At 44.3% G+C, this 24,405-nt stretch overlaps 1 protein-coding gene across 2 annotated transcripts in view; it reads right to left on the reverse strand.

The window, feature by feature from the left end:
- Positions 1 to 360: 360 nt before the first annotated feature.
- Positions 361 to 24,405, reverse strand: part of GRID2 (glutamate ionotropic receptor delta type subunit 2) — a gene marked incomplete at its 5' end in the record, with an annotated part of 737,620 nt that continues 713,575 nt past the window's right edge. For both annotated transcript variants that reach the window (XM_081999455.1, XM_081999454.1), the window contains 2 exons: positions 361 to 1,386; positions 5,476 to 5,716. In XM_081999455.1, coding sequence (XP_081855581.1) covers positions 964 to 1,386; positions 5,476 to 5,716 — 664 coding nt within the window. In that variant the 3' untranslated portion in view covers positions 361 to 963. The remainder of the gene's footprint in view (positions 1,387 to 5,475; positions 5,717 to 24,405) is intronic.

Below are 24,405 nucleotides of genomic sequence, written 5' to 3' on the forward strand. Positions count from 1 at the left end.
ACACATTTTTACTAAAGCTTTATTAAATGAATTGCAATAGCAATGGCTGCCATTTTATAGCTATATATACATGTATATATATATATACACATACCTGTGTGTATATGTGTGTATATATATATGTATGATACTAATTTCTTTAACACAACAGAGGCTTCTGCCATATGATACAGTTTACTGTACATAAGAAAAACTTTTAACACTGTACAATCACATAAAGGTCATATGCACTGTTGCAGTGCAAAAGTAGATTTAACTGTAGTCTTTACTGGCATAGTAATGGCTTTTTGTAATCCTACAAAATTGCATTCTCATATTATGGGGCTTGAATGGTCTTTTACCTTTATTTGTTTTACTTCCTTTTTTTTTTTTTTCTCCTTTTTGCCTTTTTTTAATTTTTCCATTTTTTAAGCTGCAGGGTTTGCCTTTGGTCCACAGTTAAAAGGACACACAGCAGTGGAGCACTGACTGGATGCAGCGGAATACATGAAAAGGATTTAAGTTATTGCAATTATAGTAAAAAAGGCAGTGAGGGAGGAGGAGCGAATGCCCTTCTGTAAAGTAATCCTCAGGGTTTTTCTACGCATGAATCGCCGCAGGTTTCCTATATTTAAAGTATGTGAAAAGCCTGAATTAACCAAAACCTAACATGGTGATAAACCATAGCATAAGTCATTCAAGTAGTAAAGAGAACAAGGGGAGACAGAGGAGACCAGACTGAGAAAGCAGAGAAGAGGAGGAGGAAGAGTTGTTACTAATAATCCTGATTCTTAAATAAAATTTTAAAAAAGGAAAAAACCCAAAACAAACAGAAAATAATCCCCAAACAAATTAAAAAATCCCTCAAAAACAAAAAATAAGGAAAAGAAAAAAGGTTACATCCATGTTAGTCCCACAATATTACAGCTGCTCCTTGCAAAGGGAGTCCTAAAAAGGAAACAGTGAAGAAACTTGGTCTGATGCTCAGATGGAGGTGCCTCGGTCTGGGTCACTACCGATATTCAGCCCCAGAGTAGGAGTTGGTTGGTAAGGAATAGATGACATTGTTTTGATGGGGCTTCTGAAGAAGCCACCGTTGGGTGCCCTGTGCCTGAAAGGGCCAGTTCGGTGCTCGGGCACACTGCCGAAGGAGAAACCCGAGGCAGCTTTAGCAGACAGCGTGCGGCTCAGAGTCTGGATCTGTTCTGGTATGAAGGTGGTTGTGGTGATGTGAGTGTTTCTGAAGTCACTGATTTGCTCCAGTGCCTGACGTGTGGGTAAAGTGTCAATGTCCAGCGGGGTCAAGTCAATCGACGAGGTGGAGAACTGTTTATGGGGACTGTCGTCGTCTGTGCAGAGGCTGTTCACACGCCTGTGGAGGTGCTCCAGGTCGATCTCCTTGTCATCCTGAGGAATGAGAAAAACAAGAGGCACCGCTCACCATCACTGTTTGTGCTGGGTCAAAGCTTCACAGTGCAGTCAGAACTGCTCAGGAAGCACAACACACAGTTAAGTACAGCTGGCTCTTGGCTGACGGCATCTCTGAACATCACCAGCAAACACCTCCACCACCTGAAGCTGGGTGGGCTAAGCTCAACCAAGGTAGACCCTTACACCACAGCTACCCTCAAACCCTGAATCTGAACAACAAAACTCCAAGTGCTACCGGTATGTTTCTGTCAGGAAAAGCCAGGCTCGGAGCTAGATGGGTTGGGCTAGCAACAGCTGAAAAACAGTAAACTTTGTGCCATGAAAGCAAAGCACAATCTCAAATGCCTGACATGGTGCCAGTTCTTCAGCTCTGCAATGAGGACTAAGTTTGAATATCAACACGGGAGGCTCTGAGGGGTCAGGTTGCCATCTTTGTCATCCTCTCTGGGCTTAAGGAAGGGCTAAAAACATCTCAGGTTGCTTTTTGCCTTTGTAATATAAATGGCGGCACAGAAAAGCTGAACTTCCAGACAAAACCCCAAGCACGGGTGATTTGCTGACACCCCACAGAAAGGAGTACACCAGTTGATTTTAAGTTACAATGTTAAAAGAGGGATTCATTCTCCCCTTACCTACAAAGAAGCAATTCCATTGATTCTGATGGAATTACTCTCTTGTGGGTGAGAAGAAGAGAAGGCAGCCTGGGGTATTTATTATAATATATCATCCCTCTTCTTACCTCTGTCCCTTTTCCTTCTTAAATATCTCCTCCCAGGTAACTCAGTTAAACAGGTTTGTTATAATTGAGAATGTAAATGCACGGAAGTTAAAAAAAGAGGAGAAAGTCCTGGGTGACACAATAAATCGCCTGTATTGTACATAGGTATTTCTACTGAACTACAAAGCTTAATTCAAAGTGGCATTAAATATACACGTACAGGGGCATCCCTCACGTCTAGGCAGCGCAGCTCAATTCAGAACAAAAATCGATTTCAACTAACCTTAAAATTTACCTTAATCTCTGTGAAATCTACTGGCTCTTCCAGGCCACTAGAAATATCTCACACTCTAGGACCTCACAGAGGATAATTAGGCAGCCGATAGATGTGCACTGATGACTTCCAGCCTTGATTACTGCAATTCAATGACTGGCTTGATCCAGAGCTCCCTGAATCAATGGCAAAAGTCCTAGTATACCGAATGGGCTTGAGATCCCTCCTTTGTCTAGGAATGAAGTCAAGCACTCTGAAAAAGTCCACACCTAGAACAAACTGCAGGAGTTCATCTACTTAGCAAAACGGATCACTGAATATTTGCACTGGTAGCACGCCGAACACAGAGCCCGACTGGAAGGAGGCTGAAAGGCCAGCTCCCCTCCGGGATTTTACCCTCCGAGGGCAGGGGCAGGGGGACAAACCAGGGGAAAAGGGGCAGGGAACGGGGCATCAGGGATCTCCCAGGGACTGGACAATCACTGACGACAGAGGCTTTGGTTTGAGCTCATCACAAGAGGGAAAAAATGCAGTGCTCATTTCTTGGACTTAGCTTTCTGTCTATAGTTTATTCACATGTGGACATAGACATGGATGCACATAACAACCACACAGGTGACACCAAAACCAAACGCATTCACCAAATGCCCTCTCCTGAAAACTTTGGAGCTGCATATGGATGCAGGAGAACTGGGGCCACATCAGAAGCTACAGAAATATACAGAGGCTCCGTTAGTGCGTCCAAGTCATGACTATGTCTCTGAGGGACAGTCCTAAATATCCTTTTTTTTTTTTTTTCTGTTGTTGGGTTTGGGTTTTTGTTTGTTTGTTTGTTTTTAGTTTTGGAAAAACATACAAACACTTCATAATTCAAAATGCCAATCGAGAAAAGATTGGAATTTCATCACTTCTGAGCCTCTATAAGTTACTCAAAATATTCCTCTTTTTCCTCTTACAGAGATGCATTTGGGGCTAGGGTCAGACCAGTGAAAATATAGAAGCGGTGATATTCTCCCATGCTTAGCCCACAACCCGATCTCCACCCAATCGATACACCAAAATGAGACCCACTCACAGTAAGATTGTGCATATCTCCATAATATGATCTTTCCTCTTCTCTCTTGTGTGATCAGTAGTGAAATATTCAGCAGTTTTCACATTTAAATTATCATCAGGCTTCAGAGTCAACATCCCATTGAGATTACTGGGGCGGTTCATACTTCTCTCAGAGCTACTGTTTAAGGCTGTCTGCAGACTCAGGCAGACATTGAATGGATTACTTCTGGCATGCGACCAAAATGTTATCTTCGCAACCATAAGACAATTTTTTTCAGTATAAATGCTTGCATTCTGGAGCACAAGATGGCAGCCACCAGGAAAAAGGGTTGGCTTGCTGACCACAAACTGGCCCAATCTGACCCCCGACTCTGGACTAGTGGCCTGGAAGAGCCAATGGATTTCATGGAAGCTAAAATGAATTTTAAGAAAATTAGTTAAGATGTATTTCTTTGCTGAATGACCCCCACATCCAGGATAGTGGAGACATTCAGCACATATGTCCACTTAAACTCAGTTTTGAGCCAAGCTTTTCAATTTAGCATTGAGATGCAATTTTAAATACTAAGCTAATGACCACGTAACAAAGATCAAGGAGGCCAAATTATACCATTTGTGGAAAGTATACAAATTGAATTTCTCTGCATTTGAAAATTGAAATAGGAAATTTTATAGTTATGTAAAATATCTGTGGGTTTTTTTTCTTTTCCTTTGTTATTTATTTTATGTTTTGCACCAGATAAATATGAAGTATGAAATTCTGAAAGTTTGGATAAAAAACAATGAAGTAAATATTAGGTTTTTAAAATGATTTACCAGTTGAAACTGTATGGTTTCCATTCCTAAGAAACCCAATTTAAAGACTAGAGATTCTTTTTTTTCTTTTAATAATGGTCCGGTCCAGATCTTGAACAAAAAAAAGCTTGGGAATTAAAACAGGCAAGAAAAGATTAAACGTATTCTAACATCAGTGCCAATGCTGTCTAATTAGGTAGTGTAATTAATCCTGCCCGATTACACAGCATTAGATTAGCAGGAATAAACACAATGGAGAAACTGCAGAGAAGGTGAGACCACTGCACACAAATTAACAGCAATACCCCACAAACTACACAGATGTGTCTGAACTACACAGATAAAAAAGCTATAATTGATGGTGCTACGTTAAAGCTTGTATTTAGGTTCAGCTTTGGGCATTGCTGCCAAGTACATTTTCATAACTTTTTTGCAATATTTTTCTAGTATTTTGTAGAGCTAAACACTTAGTTATGAAGGTAAGAAATTTGTTGTAAGACTGCGTAAGGCTCAGGTGGCTGGTGAAGGGACATGTAGATTGCCATGGGAAGGAAAGCACCACACATGCAGGTATAGAAGCAAACTCATCTCTGGTGTAAAATAACATACCTCCCCATGGTCTCTGTCCAAGACTTTCTGAAAAAAGTCTGTAGCAGATTTCAGAAATAAGTCTGGCCTGAATCTGAAAAAAACTAACGTACTCTTGCTTCCCTGGACTTCAGATTAAATAACAAGAACTGAAGCTCATGGAAGTCTCAAGAAGTTAACATTTCTGAAAATGGGGACAAGCTCATTTAAGAAGCTAACTGCTGATTAAAAGGGATAAACTTTGCAAATCTATTTTGAAAGACTCAGCCACTGAGATTAGGGGATGTATTTTTCAAGAAGCCAAGAAACCTTTGAACTTACTGGTGAGAATTAGCTCTCAACAGTGGGAATAATGAACTAAATATTGATGTATTAATAATGTAATATTCTACAAGTAACAGTTGTGTTTTAGAATAGCTGCATATTTATACATCATAAATATATTATTTTTTTTTCATTCAAGCTTTTCTAGAAAGAATAGCTGAAGAGATTTTGAGGACATTTACCTTAAAAAATCAGGAAGCTAAGGAAATTTCTCTGAATTTGATTCCCCACCCTCTCTAATGTTATAAAGTCAAGGCAGCAACCTTTAGGATGCATGAAAATTCCCCAGGAGAAATGGAGGGTCTAATACCTCTTTTGATGGAACCCGGGAGCCTTTCCTTTTATTCCACCATGTTTCCAACATTGCAATGAAACAGGATAGGACAATCCCAGCAGCAAGGATGCAGAAAACACCTGCAAAACTTTTTATGTCCAGGGCACCTCCTTTCTGTTTGGTATCCACAGATGAATAAAGATCACATTGACCATTCTTCGGCCACCACTTATGCTTCAGTATGTCCATGTCGCCATTCTGCTGCAGCTCCAAAATCCTTGAGGAGAAAGCACAGAGTCAGGGGTTACAGTGGGGCAGTGGAGGTGCCACCTGAGAGCACGAGGATGTAATCTGACTACTTGCAACCTTCCCATGTGTCTCGGAAAGCCAAGAAGCTGATGAATCCAGACAGACTGATTTAGCCAGAAAAGAAAGCCAGAATATGGGGTTGCCTGTAAGACTGGGCATGTGGATATCTGTGCTCCACTCTGATACAGGAAAGCACATACAAGTCTCTCTCTCCTTCTTTTAAGACCCTTAATGAAAATGCCTTACTTGGTATACCGTATTTTCTTAACTGGCTTTCAATTCAGACTACGTCAATTGACTTTTGTAGTGTATTAGGTATTTGACAATCTATATTTTGCATTTCAATTACTGGAGAAGAGACATTTCAATTAAAAAAAAAAAAAAAGGAAAATACAGTTCAGATGTACCACAGGATACACATTACCTTATTGTAAACTGATCTTTATCAGGTTACCTACTTGCTGCTTTGGAGAGAGAGCCGAAACGTATTAGGTGCAGGCAGTAAAGAGCTAAATTAATCTTGCTCAACAGGACCGTGTGACGTGCTGGTAAGTGATTTCCGTAGGAAGGTTCTTTTCTTTGCTGCGGAATTCACTTGTCCTTGCACCTACCTACCCAGCCTACTGCCAAAGATTTACTGGGCAGTTTGTAAGGCCAACGTATCTAGCTAGACTTCCTGTGGGATGAGTAGTTCAAGGAATGAGAGTTTTGTTTGGGAGAAGATTTTCATATTTAGCTCATTTATTCCTGAGGAGACTGTTTTTTTACAAACATCCAGAAGCAACTAGAGTAGTGGCTGGGTGTATCTGGTTACCCAAAATAAAAAATTCAAAGATTACACTTAAAAAGAATAAAACGAGGGGAGTGTTTTCCTTCATGTAATAAATTTGTTTTTCATTTCAGTGTTGGAAGGCAAACAATTACTTGTGCAATCATTTGACACAGCATGCAAAAGATCCAAGAGCACACAAACCAGCAGAGGTCTGGGATGTTGCTACCAGAGACTGTACTGCGTCAAAGGAGGAAGAAAAGCGTCCCACTGACTCAGGGCTGCCGTAACAGCTCAATGCAGTGGCCTGCCTCAATCTCAGAAAAATACAGTATTATGAAAAGGAGTTTGAATGCACCTTGGAAGCACAGGGCAGCTGCTCTGTACAGAGATCATTCAGTCTCTAACGCCACTTGAACAGGTAGGCATGTCAAGGAAGCTGCTAAATTTTCTATGGCGCATTCAAACGACCATATACTTATGCTGTGTTCCTACCAGGGACGGGAGACTTCGCGCAGCTGTCAGTAGCTTAAATCCCAGCACAGCTCTAGAGCGAGTTTCTGCTTCCTACCTAGGAGTATGTCCCGTGGCTGAGATCCCGACCTATTCAGAGAGGAACTGCTTGTCCACCTCTGTGCTGTGCCAAAGGGAACAGTGCCCTTAAGGAACAGACTGCAGGTGATAGGCACGGCTTTGGAGATGCCAGAATCACCTTGTTCAGATACGCTTGTGTTTATAAGAAGTAGGACAAATTGTGTGCAATGCCCGCTGAGAGTACACTGCCGAAGGTCCAGTCCTGGAGAATGGCGAACAAGGTCAGAGTTGCCTGGGCTATATTTTGAATTGTCCCAAACCCAATGTCAGCTTAGGGAAGCCCCATCCCAAAGCTTCCTGAGGGGACAAGGGGTAAGTCAAGGATGGGAGGAGTCCCTGTTCTGTTGCAAGAGACAGAATAACTTACTTATGAGAAATCCATGTTCAGAGGAGCTTTGGAGGCAGGGGGACCGCAGGATTGCTGTCATTGCTGCCTACAGCTGCCTATTTCGACTGTGTAGAGAAGCTGGGGCCAGAGATGCAACCGGGACAAACTGGAATAAAGCAATTCCAACTAAATAAATGGAGAACGGGAGAGGTCAAAGACTGGGACAGAATTTGTGACATCTTCATCCTTGGCAATGCTCAAAGGCCCACTGGGCAAGGCTCAGAGCAACCTGACCTAACTGGACCTGCTTTGAGCTGAGGGCTGGGCTGGAGACCTCCGGAGGTCCTTTCCCACCATAACTACTCCCCTGCAACTGCAAACACAGTCCATACGCTAGTCTCTATCATGGCATACAGTGCCTACAGACATAAGTCACCGTCATTCTGGTTCTCGCTGCCCTAGCGTCCTGCATTAGGACTTACGTGAATATTTTGGCCCAAATATTCCAGTCTGTCAGGTCAGCAGGAGCAGCATGTAGTCAGCATAAACAGAACCCTTTTGTATAAGTCCTTGTGGAGTAATAGAGGAATAATTTTTGAGGCCCAATCCAAACATTTGGCATATGTGTGCTTATACTTAGGAATTACTGTACTATCTACACACGGCAGTAGTAGAACAACATTGTGGGGTTTATTTCTTCCAACAGCAGCTCTAATCCCTGAGCAGGGCTATTTTCTCTCTTTTATTCAGCCAGTAATAGAACGAACCATCCAAATGATTGCTCTATTCTCATTAATTAAATGATTCTTCACTTGTCAGTGTAATTCCTGATTACACAAGACATCTTTTCAACAATAGGCATTTGCATAAAGACACTGAACTTTAGCTTGTTCCTTAACAGCGATTAATTCCTAATTGTAGTCCCACTAATTATTGGCAATTTTCTTTATGGATGTAACATAGAAGTTCAATTATTTAAAGGAAAACATAAAAAAGAAGCAGAAACCAGGGACAGTAGTTGTATCATTACATGGAAAAGCTTGAGAAATGGAAAGCTTATAATGAAACCTTGTAAAACTGCAGCTGAAAACAGATGTTGAAAGACAAAATACATGTCAAGAGAAATGATAAGAACATGAATAACTATATACACTCCATACAGAGCAAAAGGGAGATCCCGCTTCTATTAGACCTAGTGAACACTTTGTTTCTGAATTCAGCTGTTTATGGAACCAAAATACTAGCTAACATATTAAGAAGATTTAGCACTGCTACCCTGTTACTAGTTATGAAACTTCTTATTCTTGTAGCACATTTTCAGAAATGAAAACCGTACTTTTACTGAAATTGCATGAACGACAACACGAGGAAGGGAGGTTCCTCGCAAGCGTGCAGCACGCAGGCACCACTGTAGCTGGGTGCTGCAGGAGCTTCCCACACGATGGCACTCTTTCCATAGAAATACGTGCTTTTGCTGCAGCGCCTGGTGGGTGCCCTTCTGCGCGCTAATCAGATACCTGTCGGGTGGCAGACGCTACAATCAGTTTGATATTTGATTTTCAGTTGCAGTAAATGACTAAAATAATAGTGCATTAACTAAATGCTCTGAATGATAAGAATGCGCTAAATGCTATCATTCCAGGAGTGCCTCTTCTCACAAGCCCCAGGTTTTTACAACTGAACTATTCCTCAACAGCCTTGGCTCCTTTGAGCCTGCTGTATTGGCATGGAGTAGTATGAAAACACATAAGCCAGTAGTAAGACTAGTGGAAAGAAACACGTAGGGTGCATGAGTTCCTGCTGTTTTGAAATACCATAGGCTTAAAAAGCATACAAAAGAAGCCTGTATATTGAAATGATCTGATTTGTCTGAAAAACATAACTTTCAAAACTTGCTTATGGATAGGGTGGGGGTCTTAATATATTTTTCTCCAGCAAGTGAACAGTAATGTTTTTCAAGAAAATGACATAGAGTTATTAAACTGGCCAAAAGAAGATGTCTGCATGCACTTTAACTAATTTGGCCCTGAATACACAGCGCCAAGTGATGTCTAGGGCATATAAGCGCAGAAAATTAAACTGCCTGTGGTGTCCAAATCTGACAGCGATATGAACAAATCCTACTGAATCAATAGGAATAGGGCTAGATTCAACTCGGTAACCACACGCGTTGCTGCTGGCAATGAAATGCAATTACTCCTGCAAAGTACCCACAGATAAAAAAAACCCCAACTTATTATGACAGTGAGGCATCACAAATGCTACAAAATTGGGACATCTGTGACAACACTGTTTTTTTGATCTTATTTTATTCAGTAGCAAGCAAGAGACATGACAGGCCATTTACAATGAGATCAGAAACTCCAATGCATGGTCTGAGATGCTGAAGGTTACTGAGTATCATCTTCCTGCACCAGGAACACAGTTATCCAGAGGGATAACTTCACTATTGGCACTGACAAGGAAGCGGAGATGATGAGGTGCTACTCTGGCTCTAGCCTTCAGGATCAGGCTGCTGCAGAGAGGAGTTGCACAGAGCCACGCAACAAATGCCCACTTTCGAAAGGGGGAGAAAAAGTAAAAAAAAAATTAAAGAAACCCCCCAAATTATTGTGTACCTCAGTGGGCTGTGCCTCGGGGGCCCGAGCCAAGGTCCCAGCCCTTGTGCCAGCTCCCAGGGAGCTCCTGGGTAGCTCGCAGGGGTTTGGGCGAGCTTGGTTCCTGCAACAGGGCCAGGTGGTTAAAAGAGCTCAAGTAAGTTCTCCAGTGGCTAGCCAAGGGTCAAACTCCTCAGGTTTTTCTAACAAAACTCCAGAGCTTTTCTAACAAAAATCTGGTGCCAAGTCAAAGAATTCAGTTCCCCTCTCATTAAAAAAAGTATAAAACTAAGCTGATTTGTGACCATCCTTCAGTCATCAAAGTAGACAGGTAGGAACCCACAAGGAGGATTTTTTTTGTTTCAGTGAAGTGACTGCCTAAATCTTCCTTATTCACAGCAATAACTGGAGTGATGCCAACTCCTACTGCATCTCCCTGAGCAGGCTTTAGGTTTTGGCAAAGCAGACCCTCCCCTTTCAGTGGCAGAGCAGCTTTCACAGGTGCCACCTGTGAGGTTGCCTCAGGGCTTTGTTGCCAGAGAGGAATGGCCACTAGTGGCCCGGCTTGCTGCCTCCTGCCTTGGGAAGAGGCAGGCCCAGCCACAGGGAGGGAAATGGGGAATAAGGATGGAGACAGGCAAGCAGGAGGCTCTTGGGGGTCATTTTCACTGCGTACCCCACCAGAGGGGCCTCACTGCGACCTGATGAGTTTTCATTATTTTGACCTTATCCTTGGGGCCTCGTAGGTGATGCACGTTGATCCTCAAAGCCTTGATATTCATGCTATACCCAGTGCCAACAAATATTGTAATTCCCCAGCTGCCCAACAAATCAGGTTTGCATCATATTATAGCCATGGAGGGTTATGAAGCTGCTGGGGAGGATGAAGGACATATCTGTATTCACCTTCAGGAGGGGAATATTCCTGTGTGATTGTGTCTTGCTCAAATGCACAGAATAAAGAGCTGGGGAATGGTCAGAAATAAGACTCAGAAGTGTTTAGAGAGCTGGTGGGAAGGTGTTAATCCAGAAATGGCTGCTTGCCCAGCCCCAGCTTCATTACACATTTAGCCATCCCTAGACATAAGCTTAGAATAAAAAGGGGCACCAGATCATTAAAAAATACAGCCCAGAAGGAGATATAGGAAGGTGTAGGGCAGAAGTAGCTGTCCTGCAGTGAAAGAAAGAGGGGAGCAGTGCCAGTGTCTGCTCCTGAGCGGAGTGAGGTGATGCTAGGAGAGCTTGCAAGACAAGCAAATCAGCTGGAGGCAGAGACATCATTGCTATTCCAGTCCTTCCTTCAAATAAAGGTCTTGGTATCTGTGAAAAAAAATGCTGGTTTTGAAGCAACTGTTTTCTGTTTCTGTGTGGTGGTGTTTTTTTGTTGTTGTGTTTTTTGGGTTTTTTTTTTTTTTTAAGCCAGCATTTTAAGGAGCTGCCAGTCACAGGCTCCATGAGAGGAAATTTTTCACACCAGCCAAATGCAGCTTGGGCTGCCAGATTAGATGAAGCTGCTCTCCCTCTCCACCCATTCTCACCACTTAACCCAGCAAGAGTGCTCTTGGGTCCAGCTGCAAAGCCTGTTTTCTGGCAGGGACTCCAAGCAGATTTAAACCCAACTCACTCGTGCCCCATGAGGGCAGGCAGGTGGTCCCCTTCCGATCTGCCCTTCAGCAGTGCTCAGTGTCATGTTGCTGTCACTAGGAGGTCAGTGCATGGAAACAAGGATGAGCATCTCACCTTCTAGGTATGATAGAAGAAGCAGTAGTAAACCCGACCTGCTGTTCAGCATTAAGGATTTGTATAGCAAACAATACTAAGAGAGAGAAAGCAGCTGACCTTCCATTTTGCTCAGCAATAAACCATTAGCTTCAGAAGATGCAGCACTCACGGCTTGGATCCCATAAATTGGTATCACTTTGTTCAAATTAGTGAACTTCTTTTTACTTAAATCTGTTAAACTTATGTGGACACTCTGAAATACAGAAGTCTAAACTTAAATGAAACTGCATCTGCAGTAATAAGAAATGAGATATTAACTATATTTGTTATACAACTGTGGTGGAATTTTATAAGGACGGCTCTGTAATAGTTTTATTCAAGCGGCATAGTTTTTCTGAATACTAACAATTTAGAAACCTAGATGAAGACAAAGATCAAGTTACTAAAGATCTTAGTTTTAATATAGGAAAAGTTGAGGCGAGCTTAACTGGCCTTTCACCATGCAGATCTTCCCTGCTGAGGAGAAAGCAGTGATAAAATTATTAGTACCTATTTATAAATCCCAAATGACAAGAGAACATCTACAGACAGTCACATAAATGTCATGAGTTCATTAAGCTCAGTGCTGTTACGGTAAACACCAAATCAATTCATTATGGTGAGTCATGGTATACTGCCAACCTTACTAAAAGAAAGAAATGTACTTTCATGGTATACTGGTTCCTATGCACTACCCGTATTCCAGTCCTCTTTTAGAAAATTGCTTGAAAACTGATAGTTGCTAAGCTTTATAAAAAAAAATAATCAGTACTTCATGGCCACGTGAATGCGTCGGGCCTAATTTTCCTCTTGCTTTCGTTACCGTAAACCAAAAGCAAGTCCACAGACGGGAAGGCAGGGACAGCCCGTGGAGCCTGCAGAAGAAGGAAGCAGACTTTGATGCGCTTCCCGCACCAGGACAGCTCTGCACCTCCTCTCCTCAGTTTGCACCGGGAAAGGCTGTCTTGCTGACTGCCATGCTTCCAACATCGTCTCTGAGATCCAAGGATCAGCTGTGGTGTTGCAGGTGACTGCTGCGGAATGGAGATAGCGCTCCTTCCTAAAATTACACTTTCTTCAAACTGTCCCTGACAATAATGCTTGTGCAACACCAGAGGCAGTTGTAAATAACATTTTGACTATGAGACAGTATGATTACATACATACAGCTTGAGGATTTGAGTCGCAGGTCCCAAGCTGCATGTAAGCAAGTCAGTAGCTCTTTTCAGAACTGAAATAATTGATGATTTCACACAAAAATCAGGAAATCTTAATGTCCAAAGTCAACAAGAATTTCATCATTAACTTAGAGACAGCAGAGACCAACGCAGGGTGCACTTGGGAACCCAACTCTTCTAGTTAGGCTGTGACAAAAGTGGCATTTTTCTGCATCACTACAGGATACCTGGATTAGCCACAAACGGGAAGCTTTGAAAATGCTCTTTCAGTCACCACATACTTCTTAGACATCTTCTACCCAAAATCTCACCGGACTGAACATTTCCTCCAGTGTCACTTGTCAACTGGCCCCTGCCTGAGAAGTGCTGTGGTTAACAAGCCGTGTAAAGAACTGCTCTCCTGCTTAGCGGGAGAACGCAAACAATTGAAAAAAGTACTTCAGTTTGACTTTGTTATTGTTTTTTTCAAGAATGAGATGCAGACGGACACTTGTTTGGGTCGATTACTATTTAACCTAGTTCATTCTTGGATCATTCTTGGTGATAAACACCAAAAGTTTTCATTAAGAAAACAGTAAAATGAAATATTAAAATGTTTGTCTTTTAAGGAAAAAAAAAAGATTTTAAAAAAGTAATTAGATCATAAGGAATAACTCTAACTAATCTGTTTAGACCATCTGCTGATGTCCTATGAGAAGGATAAATAAACGAGGAATTCACTGAACCTGACCTAGCACCAAATGAATATGCAAGCTTCATCTTGAGCTAAGCAGCAATTACAGGAGAAATCAAATTACTAACATCATTTATCTTAAGAGTTGTGGTGACTAGTGAACTTTCATTTTTATATATTGCATATGTTTATGCTACCTTTAAAAGTCAAGCACTCATTACAGCTATGACAATATGGTCTTTGCTAATATCAAAGCTGGGCTCCAATGAATTGATGACACGCAGAATGAAACCAAGCCAAAAAGATGCAAGAGAGCTGAGAAGGAGAAGACAGTAGGTCGCACAGAGGCCCAGAGCATATCTGCAGTCAGAAAGGGAACACTTTAGGTGGTCTTTGAAAATGTCAGCATCATCCTTAAGCACACTGTGATATTTGGGTTATTGGGTGCAGGAAAAGATGTTTTGTTTTAGTGTAAGAATCTGGAAATGATCATCTTTGCTTGGAGTCATGCTTCAGGCAGTGCAAAGCCTCATTCTCATACAAACTACCTGCATCCGCATTTTGAGAAACAGAAAACACAGTCACGTTAAGTCCTGTTGACTGACAGTCTAGAACAGCTGATTTTTAAATAGATCTAGGTGGCACTTGCATATTTGACATTTATTTGCTATTTACATAAGCAAAGATGACAAAAGATATAGCTGGTATTTCTCTCAGTTTTTAGGCTGTTTGTCCAGTGCTTTTTTTTTTAAGCCCTTAAAAATGAAAACCAAAACCTTCAAAATTTAGATAGTGTTTAAATGAATGATTTACATAGCTTGATTTAAATATCATCATTTGGATTATAAAGAACACAAATCAATAGTTTAAAACTATCTCCAAGGTGAACAGAGTTATTGATAGAATAGGAGAAGCTAGACAGATAAATACAGAGTCTGAAGATCAAATCACAGTAATATGCTTTGTGTCTGAAATTTGACATTTAAAAATATGTCAAAGGCTTTTATCTCCTAGGTGCTTGGTTACAGTAGTGAAAGCTTCTCAGATCCATTCCTATCCAGGGTTTTAAACATATTGGGGTTTGAAACCAGTACTTCTGAACATGAACACTGCACTAACCAACCTTATAGATTAATGTTATACTGAGGAGAGCCCTCTCCAAACAATCCTTTGGACACTGAAAGTGAAAATGTTTAAGGTATCCCATACAATATATTAGTGCTTCAAAATTTAATGTATTACTTTGATTTGTTCTCCTGAGCAAAAGTGTTTCATGGAAGAAACATTTCTAGAGACACCCCCAAAATACATTATTTCTTTAAAGCCGTTCTCTAATCATACTAATGAATACTCTTCAAATACAAACAGCAGTGTAGTGGCTATCTGGGGAAGCCTAAGAAACCGCAACAATTCTGCCTAGGAAATTATGAGAGTCCCTGGCAAATGTACAGGAGGCACTGAAGAGTGAATTCAACCATCCTTAAAAAAAAAATAATTAAGATTTCTTACACTAGTTTGAGAAATGCTACTCCTGCTGTTCAGGCTAAACACGTGTCAAACCACACTTCTGATGCAAGCCTGGCCCAAGTTACAAATACATCTGCCCGAGATGGCGTGGTGGGTTGTCCCTGGCTGGATGCCAGGCACCCACCAAAGCCGCTCCGTCACTCCCCTCCTTGGCTGGAAGGGGAGGGAAACGTACCGACAGGCTCGTGGGTCGAGATACAGACAGGGAGATCACTCAGCAGTTACTGTCACGGCAAAACAGGCTTGACTTGGGGAAGTTAGTTTAATCCGTTGCCAGTCAAATCAGAGTAGGGTAATGAGAACTAAAACCAAATCTTAAAACACCTTCCCCCCCCCCCCCCCCCCTTTTTCTCAGGCTCAACTTCACTCCTGAGTTCTCTGCCTCTTCCCTGTCAGCAGCGCAGGGGGACGGGGAATGGTGGTTGTGGTCAGATCATCGCACGTTGTTTCTGCTGCTCCTTCCTCCTCAAGGGGAGGACTCCTCACACTCTTCCCCTGCTCCGGTGTGGGGCCCCTCCCATGGGAGACAGTCCTCCATGAACTTCTCCAACATGAGTCCTTCCCATGGGCTGCAGTTCTTCATGAACTGCTCCAGCCTTGGGTCCCTTCCATGGGCTGCCATCCTTCAGGAACAGACTGCTCCAGTGTGGGTCCCCCACGGGGTCACAAGTCCTGCCAGCAAACCTGCTCCAACCTGGGCTCCTCTCCCCATGAGTCCACATGTCCTGCCAGGAGCCTGCTCCAGCGTGGGCTTCCCATGGGGTCACAGCCTCAGTCAGGTGCATCCTCCTGCTCTGGCGTGGGATCTACCATGGGCTGCAGGTGGAGATCTGCTCCCCCGTGGAGCTCCATGGGCTGCAGGGGCACAGCCGGCCTCACCATGGGCTTCCCCACAGGCTGCCGGGGAACCTCTGCTCTGGCACCTGGAGCCCTTCCTGCCCCTCCTGCCGCTCTGACCTGGGGGTCTGCAGAGCTGCTGCTCTCGCATATTCTCACTCCTCTCTGGGGCTGCTGTTGCCGTTGTGCAGGTTTTTTTCCCACCTTCTCATAACTGTCACCCCAGAGGCGCTGCCACCATCACTGACGGGCTTGGCCTTGGCCAGCGGCGGGTCCATCTCGGAGCCGTCCGGTATTGGCTCTGTCAGACACAGGGGAAGCTTCTGGCAGCTTCTCACAGAAGCCACCCCTGCAGCCCCTGCTACCTAAACCTTGCCACGCAAACCCGATACAGGTGGGTTACAGCTCCTGGAAATATCGCCTAGGGCACCTCAGCTGCTCTGGGGCTAGCTCTGCCTGCTTTCCCTTCCAAGGTACATCGGGTAAGCCTTCCTCAAAGACACGTAAGATCATAAATTTCTCTACTTTGATGAGCATTCAGATCTTTTAACCTCCTCTGGGTGCAGGAGGAGATGAGGAAAGATAAAGCAGTACAACTTCGCGGGCCGAGCAGCTGCCTGGCTGCTGCGCTACACTCGAGCCGTGCACAGCCCCAACCGACGCGTTCCTGCCGCCTTCCGTAACCGACTTGCTCTTACCTACGCAGAGATAAGCGAGGAGTTGGTCTAGTCCCTCTTCTTCACCAGGTTTAGCGATCACCTTCGATTCCACAGCAGCGTGCCAGACTGCTGACCCTGCATACGTAGGTTTTCTGCCACCAGCAGACAGGACAGCTTACTGACAGCTTTTGAAGGCAGACCATCTTTCAGTGCCCTCGCAGGACTGCCAGCCACAGAGAGGCACAGAAACCCTGCTAGCTTCTGGGGGTCACAGAAGTTAATAACTGATGGTTTATTGCCCACCGTCCACTGCAGTATGTGTCCCGAGGGGCTGCAGCCTACTTCGCACAATCGGAATCAGGGCCTTAAGCGGCACAGCGTTTACTGGTGGATCAAGCTACAGAAGATTTCCATATTACAGAGAAGCGCCTTGATGAGAACTGAGTGCCATTCAAGCTGGATAACGATCTGCGGGAGGACCGAGCGTTTATTCTGTTAATAAAGGCACCTCCCTGGTAATGCTGCAGCTTTCCTAGAGCTGCAGCCAGCTAGCTTGGCTGTGTTCTTGTCTCCCCAACTTTGCCTCGTCAGGCCCTCTGGTCCCTCCTGCACTGCGGTAAGCAAGGGCTGAACCTCTTCACGTGCGCGATGGTATTGGTTTTGGCCTCTGACTTTTTTCGCGCTTTGGAACAAGGCGGTGCAATCCCGACCTACCATTACTTTGGCTGCTGGAGGCAGCAGCGCAGAAGGAATTGGCAGGAGGATCTGAAGCTTTGCATTTCTCCTCATACCTTTTTTCCCCTCAAATATGGGCCCGTATTACTCACACAAACTTGAGGGATGCCCGTTCCATGCAAAATGAGTTTGTTATGCAAAATATACACGCAGCAAAGCCACTAGCATACCTAAGTCTTCTGTCGCAAATTTCAGTTCAGGCAGAAACAGGAGGAAATAACAACTTTTCTTTGCAACTCATCCATCCAAATTCAATATTAAAAAAAAAAATCTTCCTGACAGCAGTAGTACAGGCTGATTTTTTTTTAAACTCCTGAATGATTTATAAGCCTGTGACTTTTTGTAACAAAATTTAGTGATTTTCATGAGGAATTCTGCCTTCTTTCACTGCGTATCTTGGATAACAAAGTCCACATGTGGACTTTGTCACATTCTATTCTTAAAAGCAGCACAATTTCAGTATTTAGTTCTTCAGTCTTAGAGCCCCTAATTGTTTCTCAGTGTTTGGGAGGCTTCTGTGATTTTAGAGAATTCCCAGCAGCCTCCCCCCAGTCTATTGATAACTGGCCTGAAGATTACATTCCATCCAGCTCAGGGGAATAGGACACATACAAAACATAAGCTTGCATAGCAATGGCAGCACACATCATTCATATTCTTTTTACAGTTTGACCAACCAAATCTACAGTTACAGAGATGCCTTGAAGCAAAAATCTTTCATAGTCAGCAGACCGGGCAACAGGCACACTTACCCTCTGTTATTACAGAATCACTAAGGTTGGAAAAGACCTTTAAGATCATCAAGTCCAACCACCAACCCAACACCACCATGCCCCCAAAAAACATGTCCCGAAGTGCCACATCCACACGTTTTTTGAACACTTCCAGTGATGGTGACTCCACCACCTTCCTGGGCAGCCTGTTCCAGTGTTTGACCACTCTCTCAGTAAAGAAATTTTTCTTGATATCTAGTCTAAACCTCCCCTGGTGCAACTTGATTTGACAGTATTGTACCTGCTGTCACTTTTATGAAATGATTAATCCCACTTGCAGTTATGCAATTTCTACCATCCACATCTCAGGGGAGGAACCTTGGGAGCACTAAGTGAACCTCTCCTTCCTTCTCCCTTCCCTCCCCAGTGGGCACAGCCTAGAGAGCAGCTTCCCACGGGGGCCGCTGGCCTGGCCTCGCTCACGCTCTCGTGACACCGTACCACAGCAGGCTGGCGCGGTTCACTCCTCCTGACGGAGAGCAATGCCTGGGTTTGCCTGTAACCTTACAAAACGTATCCCATCTGTCCTGGTTTCAGCCAGGATAGAGCTGGTTTTCTTCACAGAAGCTAGTGTGAGGCTATGTTTTGGATTTGGGATGAGAAAATGTTGATAACGTGCTGATGTTTTGGGTTGTTGCTGAGCAGCCAAGGACAGTCCAGCTTCTCGTGCTGGGCTGCCAGCAAGAAGGCTGGGGGTGCACGGGGAGCTGGGAGGGGACACGGCCAGGACAGCTGGCCCAGGCTGGCCAAAGGGATATTCCCTACCATATAACGTCATGCTCAGTATGTAAAGCTGGGACGAAGAAGAAGGAAGGGGTGGAGGGATGTTCTGAGTGACAGCATCTGTCTTCCCAAGAAACCATAACACCTGATGGAGCCCTGCTTCCCTGGGGATGGCTGAACACCTGCCTGCCCATGGGGAGTGGTGAATGAATTCCTTGTTTTGCCTTGCTTGCGTGTGCGGCTTTTGCTTTCCCTGTTAAACTGTCTTTACCTCAAACCATGAATTTCCTTACTTTTACTCTTCCAATTCTCCCCCCCCTCCCACTGTGGGGGAGTGAGCGAGCGGCTGCGTGGGGCTTAGTTGCCGGCTGGGGCTAAACCACGACACCGTCATTCTCCTGTGCTTTGTGCCAGATAAACTGTGGCCAAAAGAAATAAAACACAAGGTTCTCCCAAGTGCTATCCTAATAATTCCCTTCTGCAGAATGCCAATGGCTTTGTAGGGAATTTAACAATTTTATAGCGTAGGTCAAAACCAAGCCATTTGGCACTGAGATTCAATTTGGATAAGCCTTTGAGCCAGCTCAGATGATCTGTGCATATCTTTTTCAGGTTCAAGGGCATGATGTGAAATTATGTAGCTTCTTCTTGATAGCACAGGGAAGCGAGCTCCCTTCTGCCAGCAGAGGCAGATGCGAGAGCCGGACGAGGGCTCTTGTTGCTGTCCTGCTGCATGTTGCTCAGCGAGCACGGGGCAGGTTCGCTGACAACCAGGTCCCGTCAGAGAGTCTCCCTAGCAAGATCCACTACAGTCAAAAGTAGAGTTTGGAGGAGACACGTAAGAGAAAGGGAGCCATATTAAAAAAATAAATAGAGGAAGAATCAAGACTACCTTGACTTCTCTTGAAAGCTGTCTGGCAGGAGTGATGGGAACATGAATGGCAGGATACTCCCAACCCTAATTTCTCAATTCCAGAAAGTAAGAGTTTATTTGTGGGAGGGCAAAGGAGGTTATTAACAGGTTCTTATTTTTACCCAGCCAGTTCACCTTTCTCTACCTCTGCCTCAGACTGAAAATTCGGATTCCACCAAATGGCCCTGTCGCCGTGCTGCAAATTCGCAGCTGCAGAAGATGACGCACAGTAAATCACTGTCCTCTCACCGAGAGCTGCCATAAATAATGCCACAGGAGCTCTCCCCCTGCAACCAGCAGCTGCCTCCAACTGCTGGGAGCAGAGCTGTAGCACAGCCCCCAGGCAGGGAACGGAGAGAAGGTGAAACAGAGCAGTCTGAAAAATAAAATCCTGGCATTTATCATCACATTAACTTGTAAGCCTTTCAAAATATTTGCCTCTTCTCTCCCACAGCAGAATTTCTATAAGCAAGTTGTCATAACTTCAGACAAATTTCAGGAACATGCTATGTTAATTTTCTAAGAGCACCTGATCTTAAAAGTATTTTCATTAACAGCAAGAATTATCACTCTGCTTTCACAGAGGAGAAAGCCGATGCAGAGACCGTGAAGTAGGATGGCAAGATCAGACCTCAAGTGAGTGGTGGATGCAGTGGCTGAACATGGTCCCTACTCTCTCTGTTCTGTTTTGCAGTGGGTATATTTATTTTTTTTCCTAAGAGAAGGGGGAAAAAAGAGAAAGCAAGGAAAAGGAGCAGTTTGGCAGGCTACGTGACAGGTGGAAAAGGCCAAAAGACGTGAAAGTGTATTTGCCATGACTTCCCAGGCAAGCAGTTGGCTGACTCTCCTGCTCAGCCTCTACGTCAATGACGGCTTTTGAAGGCTTGTGCTGCAGCACAGCCTCGCTCTTGCCGGCCATAGGCATTTCCTCGGCACGGGCACAGCCCCAGGGTTACCAGCAGGGCCGAGCTCTGGCAGGCTCAGCCCAGAGGGGGACCCCCAAGGCGATGGGCTGCAGGGGAGCTGAAAGGGACACGGCCCTCATGGCAGCCGGGCAGAACTGCAGCCCCTCTCCAGCTCTAGAGGGATTAGGGTGGCACTGGTGGCCAGGGACAAAAAGGGGTGATGGAAGGTCCTTCTTGAAGTTCTCAGCAAAGCCATAACGTTTCCAAGCTCTTTCCAGATCCCACCTGACAGCAGCCCTCCCCTGAAACTCTGCAGCACTCACACCATGCATAACATGTGGTCCTTAACAGGTTTTTTTCCACCTAATTTGGGTCAGACCTTGCAAATACCTGGAGACAGAGTAAGGGCATACTTCTCTCCCTGAGAGCACTTGACTGAAGAAAAAGACCAAGGATGTGTATTGCAGCACACCTCATGGGCACTGCCTGCAGCTGGGGGTAAATAGCTAAAAACCTAAGGTAATCTCAGATGCATTTCTCTCATGCTTGGCAAAATGTAGGAGCAGGGGCTTTTTGCAATGTACTCATGCTGCTCTAAGATTAATATAATGACAATCAACTGTATAAAAGAGTTTTAATAGGGATTTTGCTAATCACCAAGCATGTGGCTAAAGTTTCCCTTGAATATTTTTCTAGCCAGCATGGAGAGAAACTGGGTTTGCCAGAGCTCTGTAAATATCTTTTTAAAATAAAGATATACCCAACTTCTGAGAATTGCTTTAAAAAAAAACCCAACACCCCCCACCCCAACTCCAGGAGCATTCAGTAATGGCTGGGATTGACTGTGGAGATAGTGATGCTAGAGGGAGCTTTCCATGGAGATTGCTACATGGATATTTAGGGCCGAGCAGATTCCAATGAGTTTTTTTGTTCAGACTGGTTTCTAATTCTGACTTCAATTATAAGCTAAGAAATTTCCCCCTCCCCCCCGCCAATCCTCCCTTTTTGGTTCGGCTTCAGTTCAGGTGAAATCAAATATTCTATCCAAATTTCTCAGAGAGAAAGATACACATACAGAATATAGGCAAACTGTGCTACTACCCTGTTTGCCCAATTCAAAGCAAGGACTGGAAGCCAGATCTCATTTATAATGGGGATTATCAGGGAGAGAATTCATGCCAGAGACAGTGATAAGAGACTCTTGCCCCTGCAAGTAAATCTCTAGTTTAGGAAGCTACTGCCGTGTACAGGAAAATCAGATATAGGAACCTGCCTACATTAAGGAGAGCTATAAGCCTCTGGGAGAAAACAGATACCAAAGCTTAGGTTTCTTCTTATTTCTGCCCCCCTCTGAAAGAGAATTTTTGCTTTCCAGCCAGCTCTTCCAAAAACTGGAATTTAATACTCAGCACAGCATTTCTCTGTCAGAGAAGGCCACCTTCAGCTGCACTGGTGTTGGACCAGAGCCTGCACCAGCCACTCGTCACCCTCTCTTGCACAGGGAAGACATGGATGCAGAAAGGCAAAGCTCTTCATACCAGTTTGAAAGATCACAGGGGGCTGGTAACAGCACTAACTACTTTTTAGAAGTCAGAGACAAAGGCTCTGCCTCCAGGCACCTACCTTCTCTCCATTCCCATCTCTTGGGATGAACAGAAGTGCTGCAGCCAGAGGGATCCCAAGCAGCAACACGCTGAGCGTGAGGCCATGCTCACACCGCAGGAAGGAACCAACACCTGCTGCTCAAGGAGGCTGTAATCATGGGCTGTGTCTTTTTATTGGGTAATTCCAATTACAGGTGAATGGGATCCAAAAAATGGAACCAGCTGCAGAATCGGGCAGCAGAGTTTTTCCTCTTGCTGGAAACAGATGCCAGCACAGCAAGGCAGCAACCAGTGTAACAGGGGTAGAAGCCATATTTTCTTTTAATGCCACTGCTGGCAGAGAGGAAAGACAGGCCAGGCAGCCCAGCACACAAAGATTTTGCACGCAAAAAGATAACTAATACTGGCTAATTCTCTTCTTACATCCCTTTTACTTTAGAGTAGTAATATTGACAAAACAGTTGGTTCTTGTTTGCATCTACAAGTGAAGTCAGGTTTTACTTCTTTTCCTGATGTTTTAAGGTGAGCTCCTTAAAACTGTACACATATTTGCAAATGAATTAATATTTAACATGACTATGGACTTTTTAAACTTATTTCTAGTGCAAGCTTTGAGTTTAGCCAGGTTTCAAGTGAAACACTTCAGACTTAAGAATGAAGTGCAGAGTGGCTGCTTGCTTTTTGTTTCTCTTTCTTAAATAGATAAAGCAAAGAATAAATCCCATGTGAAGTCTCACCAGCTGATGGCGGGTTTCAGTAGCAAAAGATATTCACGTTTGATTTTAAAATAATTTCTGGGATGCAGTATATTTTCAGGTTTCTCTTTTGTAATTTTGTATTTGGCAGCATTACCTGTCTTCCCAGTCCTGTGCATGGCCCTGGGGCTAGGAAGAGACTTTACTGGATATGCAGACACATTACAGTGGCTTCTCGGATGCTTCAACCTTGTTTACCTGCTTAGATTTTGAAGTCAGGGGAAGAAGGGCTCTGCTTGCAAGGGAGAGATTTAAGCTCACAGGGTTGCTTGAAATCTTATGTCCAGAAAACGCATGGAGAAACCTCCACGCTCCTTGGACGTGCTGATCCTTTGCATCAGCAGCATTTTCAGCTCTCATAACAGAGCCTTTTCCCTGAAGCACACGCCGAGAAAGGCCAGTGAAAATTTCAGGTTTGCCTTTCGTTAGCTGTTCATTGCTCGCAGTCTGCCTTGCTATGGGGGAGAACTGCCACAGTGTCACTCTAAGACGCTTAAAAACCAGAGCGGAAAATTAAAGATGCGTTTCCTTTTCTTTAAAGGTATCCCTTTTGAAAAGCTAATATCTTTTTTTGGGGGCTCTGATTCACAACTCTGGGGTGTGCAGTGCTTTAGATCTTCACTATTTCTCTTCAGCCTGCAAACGAGGGGATGCAATACACTCCTGTTTACCTCATAATGTTACTTGACTTTTCCTTTATAAATCACAGATTAAAAAGGAGGCAAAATAGGTCACACACAAAGCCAAGAAAGATCAGAGGATAAAGGGTTATGAGCCGAGACTGAGACAAGCAATTGTAGGTTTAGGAAAGAGAAGCGGAGGTGGGACACGAGCGGAGACTGTAAATAGCCGGCGGGCAGCAGCGCAGTCGGTGGGAGGGGATTAGGCTGGTAGGGATAACCGGGTGGCTGAAGCTGAGACAGGAGGATTAACTGAGGCAGGGGAAGGAAATCCTGGTGGGGGACAGGGACCCGGGGCACTAACTCCAGCAAAGGCCCCCGCTCCGCTGCAGGGCGATGTCCCCGGGCTGGGAGGGTCAGTGCACCGGGGAGGCTTGGTGCTGGCAAAGCCAACAGCAAAACCCCGCCTAACCAGGGCCCATGGCCCCGCAGGCATTTAATGCCTAATTCTCTGCCAAGGAGATTTTGACCTTCTGTGCCTTGTTGGAACTGCTCTCCCCAACTAAAGGTTTAGTGGAGGGGATGGGGTCATCAAGCTGATTGACCTCATTCGGCTGCAGAGGGACTGGTGACAGCATGGGTAAGTAGCCAAGGAAAGCAAGCTGGCCGATTTTGTAGTTTCTCTGCCTTCTGTCTCGGTAAATCA

This window comes from Phaethon aethereus, assembly GCF_964289735.1.
Source record: "Phaethon aethereus genome assembly, chromosome: 4".
Taxonomy (NCBI): Eukaryota; Metazoa; Chordata; class Aves; order Phaethontiformes; family Phaethontidae; genus Phaethon; species Phaethon aethereus.